This window comes from Quercus lobata, chromosome 9, assembly GCF_001633185.2.
Source record: "Quercus lobata isolate SW786 chromosome 9, ValleyOak3.0 Primary Assembly, whole genome shotgun sequence".
NCBI classification, from domain to species: domain Eukaryota; kingdom Viridiplantae; phylum Streptophyta; class Magnoliopsida; order Fagales; family Fagaceae; genus Quercus; species Quercus lobata.
The window spans coordinates 18,499,907-18,508,188 of record NC_044912.1 but is presented as its reverse complement, the minus strand read 5'-3'; the positions used below and the strand labels follow the sequence as shown (position 1 = coordinate 18,508,188).

The following is an 8,282-nucleotide window of genomic DNA, read 5'->3' as shown; positions in this document are numbered from 1 at the left end:
ACAGATGGAGAAAAGATGTTGACAGTGTGCTTCAATTAATTGAAAGGCATGACTTATAAAGTATAAATTGACCGGCACATATTTAACACCTCCACCACCTTGATATTACACAAATATGTGTAGAATTGCATATACGTAAAGATCTCTACTTTTAATTTATATTAGAGGAAGTGATTCGTCCACTAACAGACTAATCTGAAGTAGCACGCCAACATTATTTTCTAACACGTGCTATTTCAGGTAAGCTTGTAAATGTGTTGTTAAGCTATTTGATAAAAATCAAGGTCAAGTTGGCTTTGAGTTCATACCTCATACCACTTGAGTTCCCATTGCATTTGTAATGCGGCCCCTGGAATTAACCTGCAGGACTTATTCTTTCCTAGCTTGGCTGCAAGATGCAATGGACTATTCCCTTTATCATCTAATTTTTGAAGCGTTGTATCTTTGAGTAACCTGCTTTCAAGCAATAGCTGATATACTTGGGGTTGTTTGCTCTTCGTTGCCAAAAGTACTATATTTTTTCCTTCGCTCGTAACATCATGGATAGCCATCAGAAACTTTTTGAGTATTTCCTCAACTTTATGTGATTTTGATGGAAAATCTCAAAAAATAAGAAATAGAAGAAGAAGAAGAAGAAGAAAACGAACCCTAATTTTCTGAAACAAAGTTCAAATTCAACCATCTGATGCAATCTGTATATTTTTTAATGAAAAAAGCAGAAAATTTCAGATCCAATGTGAAATTGTATAGATTACTTGAAAATACGCTGAAATTGGCAAAGAGCTAGCAAAGCAAGAGCGAATGAGTGAATGAGGATAGCTTGTAAGAGAGAGGTTTAAGGAATAAAGAGAGAGAAGGGAAACGGCAGCAGGACCCAAGACAAAGCAGAGAGAGAGAGGGGTCAAAGGTTAGGGTTTTGGGTTTTAAGAATGCCTATAGGTTAGAGAGAGTTAGTTGCATAAAAGATTGAAAAAAATCGAAATTTAAAAAATAGAATAAATAAATAAATGCTGACGTGGAAAACTATGGGAGCTTCAAAAGCTTCGGTTTATATATATATATATATATAGATGATATGATATGATATTGTTAGGACATATGTGTTTCATATGATTAAGAACATATGTCATGATTTTATGTAATTGGTTTATCCTTTGACAAAACGCACTTTACTTATATTTGGGTAGATTTAGGATATATTTAAATACTTCAAGAAACCATATTTCAAGATCAAGTGTTGAAGCCTTCAAGTTTGTCTAAGAAAACAAGCTGAAAGTGCAGAAATACTAAAACTAGACTGCTAGCTCGATAGCTAGCATGTGTCGAGGTTTAAGAAAGCTGTTCAGCCCATGTGCTCGACACCTGCTCGATAGCTTCTCGACACCTCCTATCTGTCGAGGTTTAAGAATTTCACAATTCTGATATGATTTTCTTAAGATCCATGAATGTGTCTTTGGGCCTTCTTTTCTCCTAACCCTAGACATATAAAATGATTGTTTTAAGGGTTGTCAAATAGTTCACAAGTTGCACAAGTATTGAACAAATTCTGTTCAAGCAAATTGTAACCGGAGACGAAGTTCTTACCCTAGTTCATCTCTTTCTCTTGAAGAAGTTGCTGTGTACGTGCACCGTAGGGTTTTGTGATCAAGCATCTTCTTGATCTTCATCGTGTGGATAAACTGAAGAACTTTGCAGCCAACAACCTTCTTAGTTGGTGATTGAAGTCACGTACTGGGATCCGCGCAATTGGTCAGTCACGTACTTGGGAGCTGTGCATCAAAAGGGGAACTGTCACTACAGAATAAGTCTAATTGGGTATTAGGGTAAATGTTCAATTGTAGGTTGGTAAGGTACTTGAGATTCCTTTACTTGTAATCGCTTGTTGTGATAATAGTGGAGTTTCGAGAGTGGTGACCTGAAAATCACCCAGTGGGGTTTTTGTTGTTAGGTTTTCCCCATTCGTAAACAAATCATCATGTCGTTTATTTTCCGCTGCATAATGGGTCAATTTGTTTTTGGCCTATCAGATATGATATGATATGTATATATATATTGGTTGCATTATTAGGAGGGAGAGTCCATGAAAGCAGGGTGGCTGGGTTTGATTTTGAAGACTGACTTTCCAATCGAGTAAAGCATCTGTCTCCGCCTCTTTATTTACAGAAACAGAATCAGCAACAAATGAGGAATGTAACATGGCCAATACGACTAGAGAAACAGGGGAAAGTAACTTATTTAAGGTAGACAATGCCTTGATCTTTATTTTACAAATTGCATACATATCCAACCGTTATATATCAAAGCTCCTGACATAATGGATCTAAGATTTGGTAAGTCTCTGAGGTCAATTTCCATTGTTAATGGCGAATAGAAACAGGGATCTGACATAATGGATGACTTACTTTTTGACTGTTTTGATGTGGAAAGACTTTGTCATTTTCCTAGTCAAGAAAAAAGAAGGAAGACCCAACGTGGTATGTTTCCTAAGTCTATCATTATATCTCAATAACTGGGAAGAAATTCCAAGAAAAATATACAATACAATAGCCAATGGAGCATAAAGATGAGGAAGTTTGTGCATATTATGCATAATTACTTACAACACTTGAATTCCTCTAAAAGTCCTGCTAAAACATCCTTCAAAAAGTCTTAAAAAACTCTTAAATAGGACCTATAATCATCCATGAAAATTAATTAATATCCTCTACAAAAGATAAAGCTTATCGAATTATACAAACTGACTTACTAGGATTATACTTAGTTAGACTAATAATACTTGACATTGATGCAAAGTTTCTCTAACCAAAAAGGTTTCCTTGCATTGGGTTGAATCTCATATTACTATCAGAGAGGCAGTAGCCAATATTTTCTAGACATAGGATTTAATATATCCCCAATGAAAACGTAAAGTCATGCATAAATTAATCTTTGTAAACGTGACTTCTATTTTAGAATACAAACTGAAGGCAACTTTACGTAATAGTGTAAACAAAGATTCTAGGACTGAAATTACCATTTTAAACAATCTAACATCACTAACTAATTCCATGATAAAATTATAACCTTTTTAATTCTTTGTTTCTAATAATGAGAAATCATACCTTGAACCAATTGGTTGCTTCTTCAATTGTATTTCTTCTAAACTCCAAGGGAAAAAATCCACCTCCTAAACTCTTTGCTTAATATACTTCTCTGATTTTATAGTTTCTAATTAACCTTAATTTAAGGTTTATTAACTGTTGACTTATTTAGATAAGCTAGAACTCCAAGGGACTTTAATAACTCCTAAACTTCTTCTCCAACTAAGTTTTATTCTCTTATCTTTTCACTAATTGATAAGAATGAAATTTAAAGGTATTATATGCATAACCGGAAAAGTAGCCCTCCACGTTACATCTTCCTTTTTATTTTAAAAAGCCATACAAAATTGTATGCAATAGAACTTTAATTTTCTCACAAATTTTGTAGCATCACAAAATTGTCCACTCCCATCTTCCTGTGCACAAGTATAGCACCACAACCCTATTATAATAAAAATGATGATTGATGATCATAAAAATCAAGGTATTACAAGCTTGACTTGTCGAGAATTACTTAAGTTGATTGGTTGAACTACATAGCTTAATTGATCGAGAATCATGTTGATTGGATTCTCAAAATTTTTCGTTAGCCATTTGATCTAGGGCTACTTGCATCTCGAGTACACTATATAGAGCACATTTTCTATGACTACAAGAAAGTAATGTATTGTACGCAAATCTACAATTTTCCAGGCTTTCTTGAAGCATTAACCTGAGACCTATGTTCTTTCTCAAAAAAAAAAAAAAAAAAAAAAAAAAAAAAAAAAAACTGGGACCTATGTTTATACAAAATATCCAGTGATCAAAATGAAGTTTATGCATCCAGTTTAAATCCAAGTTATTGGTAAAAATCTTTCAAGGTTGTCAAAGTTGCGAGGGGTCATTCATGTGCAACAAGTTTAGAATAGAAGAGTTCATGGTCTTAGAGCTTAGTGTGGTCACATTAGTAAATACTACAAAAGGTAGCATTAGATTTGGGTTTAAATCTTTTTTTACAAACTTCAATTCTATTCTAGCGGATTTATTACCATGGAAATTGAAGATTAAATCCCCCCAAGTTTTTACAGTGAAACTGCTTATTTCATTGGTTTTCTTGGGTCATTGTTTTGGTGTATTTATGTGATCCATGTTTATGTGTTGTTATGTAATTCAAATTGAAAGCATAATTAATTACTTGGTTAAGAATAGGTTAACTTTGTTACAACCAAAGCCTAAAACCCTAACCATAGGCAATCAAACGTGTACAATCATAGTGCCTTGAAATTTGTGTTACCAAATGCACATTATTAACACTTGAAATTGAACATCTAGTAGTACTCTAGGCATTACATAATCTTAAGCAAACAACTTCCTTCAGTAACATGAATTTGACAGAATATAGTGTCTTATTTCATATCATTGCTTGTCCTAGTCAGACTGTGATAGCTCCAGGAAAGTGCACTTCAACTTGATAATACCTGAGAGACCATGTGCATAGTTGGTCTAGATTCAGGATTAGCATGCAAGCATGAAATTGCCAACTTTATGATGAGTATCAATTGATTCTCAACCTCAAGAGTGGGAGGTGTATGTCCAACAAATCATTCAACAACAAATTCTCCCCCACGGATGAAGTAGATAGAATGGAGATGATTTCACCAGGATGCCTACCTTTGATCACTTCAATAGCCAAAACTCCAAAGCTAAACATGTCGCTTTTCTCAGTTATCTTCATCGTATAAGCAAGCTCTAAAAAAAAAAAAAAGAATATTATGCCAATATATTCATATGATCTATATGTTCTATATTGATTGAACAAATAAGTACATTACCTGGTGCAACATATCCATATGTGCCGACAAGTGAAGTCCAATTGGATGAGTCTTGGTTAAGAATCTTAGCAGTGCCAAAGTCTGAAACATGAGCCTCGTACTCTGAATCTAGCAAAACATTTTTGCTTGATATGTCCCTATGAACAATTGGCGGAGAGCAATCATGGTGCAAGTAAGACAACGCGTGAGCCACACCCTTGACGATATTCACCCTCTTATTCCAATCCAATTCTTTAGCTCCTCCATCATTGCTCAAAATTGAGGCCAAGTTACCCTTTTCAAGGTACTCGTAAATCAAAATTGAGAATTGTGAATGTGAACAAAAGCCATGCAATTTTACAATATTTCGATGTCGGATTTCTAATAATGTGTTGATCTCATTTAAGAACTCTTTTTGTGGTGAAGTCTCACTGTCATGCAAAGATCTAAGTTTCTTCACTGCAACTATGTCTCCTGATATTAGCTTGGCTTTATAGACGGTTCCATATCCTCCCTCCCCAATGCAAAAATTAGCATCAAAACCCTGGGTTGCGTCAATAATTTCTTGGTACAATTTTCTTCCATCAAAAGTTGATAGCGTAAAAACTTCTTCCTTGTCCATGTCTTTTGTTGGCTTTGTCTGTGGATTTCGCCTTTTTCCTTTTAAAGTGAAGTAAATTCCCAACAATGCCAATACAAGTGAAAGTGTTCCCAAGAGAGGGGAAATGAATTTCAGTCCCTTCTTTGAAATATGTTCTACCTCACAGGGTTGCAATCCCATAACATTTCCACATATTCCTTTATTACCTTGTAGTGCTTCAATGTGAGCATCTTGAAATGCTCGGCTATTCGGAAGAGGACCCTCCAACTCATTGTAGGATATGTCGACAAATGACAAGCCACGCATCTTTTCAAAAGCAGCTGGAATAAAACCTGAGAAATTATTGTGAGATAAATTGAATAGCTCCAAGCTTTGCATATTTTTGATTTGTGAAGGTATCTCTCCTTCAAGTGAGTTAAGGCTCAAATCTAGCTGGGACAAATGAGTTAATTCACACATTTGAATTGGAATGTTGAGGATGAACTCATTGTTGCTCATATTCAAGTAATGCAGTTTCAAAAGGCTCCCTATATCTCTCGGGATTGATTTGCCAAACCTATTAGCAGATAGATCTAGATACTCGAGATTTATTAATGACCCAAGCTCCAAGGGTAAACCACCATAAAGTTTATTGCCATTAAAGCAGAGCTTCAACATGGAAGTCAACTTTCCAAATTCCTTAGGAACCTCCCCTACCAAGCGATTAGAAGAAAGATCAAGTAATTGGAGTTGAACTAAGTCTCCAATTTCAAGTGGTATGCCACCAGAAATATTGTTACCAGCAATCTTTAGACTGGTTAGTTGTGTGCACTTGCCCCAATTGTGTGAGATTTCACCAGAAAATCGATTGTAACTTAGGTCCATGTACTGTAAGTTTTTGTAGACACCAAAATCTTCAGATATATTTCCAAAGAGTTGGTTTCCTTCAAGGTGGACTCTAATTAAGTTTGTGCAATTTCTCAAGGTTTTTGGTATTGGACCTATGAGATGGTTGTTGTCTACCCTAAGTAATTGGAGAGACCCACTTTGGCATAAGTTTTGAAGCAAAAAGCTAGTGAAGTGGTTGGCATCCAGCAATAGGGCAGTCAACTTCATTAAGTTCCCGATCCCTTGTGGAATGGGACCAGAAAGTTGGTTATCACGGAGGAATAAAGCTTTTAAGCCACTCAACCTACCAAAGGAAATTGGAATAGTACCATTCAACTGATTTCTACTCAGTTCAAGATCAATTATGGATGTCAAGTTTCCTAATTCTTCAGGAATGGTACCAGAAAGTTGATTGTTGTACAGGTGTAAAACAGTCAAGTTTCTAAGAGAACCTAAAGATGCGGGAATTAAGCCAGAAAGATGATTTGTTTCAAGGCTTAAGAATATGAGAGACTTTAAATTTCCAATTTCTAGGGGGATGGAGCCAGAGAGCTGTTTTGGTTCATATGCAACAATGTTAGCTTTTCAAATTTTGCAATGCTATAAGGGATGGGACCTTTGAAACTGTTGTTACTTATGTCAAGTTCAACTAAATTGGTAAGGTTTCCAATTTGTGGAGGAATGGAACCAAAAAGTTGATTATCATAGAGGTACAAATAAGCCAAGTTGCTTAACTTACCTAAAGATATAGGAATGGAACACGAAAAGAAATTACTATTGAGAGAAAAGTCAGTCAAATGGCTCAAATTACCTAATGAAGCTGGAATGCATCCACAGAAATTGTTGGCATACAAAGAAAGGTCATTAAGGGACTTTAAATGACCTATTTCTGGAGGAATTGAGCCACTTAACTGATTTTTAGCGAGGTGCAAGACCTCAAGGTTGACCAGTAGGCCAATCTGGGGTGGGATTTTCCCCGATAAGTTATTAAAGGATAGATCAAGATATTTGAGTTTAGACAGGTAACTAATATCAATAGGAATTGTATTAAAGAGTTCATTCATGCTGAGGTCAACAAATGAAAGGTTAGGGAGTGACAGGAATGAAAATTCATGGAGAGTACCTTTCAGGCCTGAGTTAGTCAAGTTTAATCTAATAACACTTCCTGCATGGTTGCAAGAAACACCGAACCAACTGCATGGATTTGAGCTTGCATTTTGATTGCTGGAAGAATTGGTTGCATTATTTTTAGGAAGGAGAGTCCATGAAGGCAGGAGTGATTGGTTTTTATTTTGAAGACTGGCTTTCCAAATGAGAAGAGCATTTGTCTCGGTTTCTTTATCTGCATAAACAAAATCAGAAATAAAGGAAAAATGTAACAGGGCCAACATGAATAGAGAAACGGGAGAAAATACTTTTTTGAAGCTAGTGAGTGCCATGGTTTTTTGGAAGCTAGTGAAAATAGATGATATGATTTAGTATCTCTGTTTATCAATTTTCATCATTCTCTTTCTTTAAATACCAATCAAGTCAAGTGTTGTCATTAATGGGAAGAGAAGGGTTTCCACATGATCATTGACTTTGAAAGAGGTAGAGCTAAGAATTTTTGTTTGAGAACTAAGTTCCGTCATTAATATATTTATCAAAACAATCTTACACACACATATATACATACGCGCATGCTTTTTTATTATATACACAATTTTTTTTTTGAATAAGTTATATATATATACATATACAAAAAAAAGAAGCTTAGTATTTTTAATCGAAATTAAGTTTGATGGATATTTCATAAAATAAAATTTATTTTTACCATTTACATAGTAAAATTCTTAAAATAAAAAATTTTCATTTTCATTTGAAATTATCAAATTTTATACTAATGTAATTAAAAAAATTCTTCAATTGAACTAATGCAATTTTCAAAAACATGAATTATCCAAA

At 34.7% G+C, this 8,282-nt stretch overlaps 1 protein-coding gene across 1 annotated transcript; it reads right to left on the bottom strand.

Moving 5' to 3' along the window:
- Positions 1–4,362: 4,362 nt before the first annotated feature.
- On the bottom strand, positions 4,363–7,969 carry LOC115961333 (MDIS1-interacting receptor like kinase 2-like). Its single transcript, XM_031080330.1, has 5 exons — positions 7,861–7,969; positions 7,150–7,680; positions 4,892–6,919; positions 4,731–4,808; positions 4,363–4,537 (listed from the first exon to the last, which is right to left on the bottom strand). The coding sequence occupies exons 1-5, from the start codon at positions 7,967–7,969 to the stop codon at positions 4,488–4,490; spliced, it is 2,796 nt and encodes a 931-aa protein (XP_030936190.1). The 3' UTR covers positions 4,363–4,487.
- Positions 7,970–8,282: the final 313 nt, after the last annotated feature.

What these genes read in the sequence shown, in the direction of transcription:
- LOC115961333 (XM_031080330.1), bottom strand. Translation starts at nt 7,969, where the DNA reads ATGACGGAACTTAGTTCTCAAACAAAAATTCTTAGCTCTACCTCTTTC. An exon ending in GACAACACTTGACTTGATTG is followed by an intron (nt 7,681 to 7,860) that starts GTATTTAAAGAA and finishes TTGTTTATGCAG; the next exon opens with ATAAAGAAACCGAGACAAAT. An exon ending in ATGCATTCCAGCTTCATTAG is followed by an intron (nt 6,920 to 7,149) that starts GTAATTTGAGCC and finishes AAATTTGAAAAG; the next exon opens with CTAACATTGTTGCATATGAA.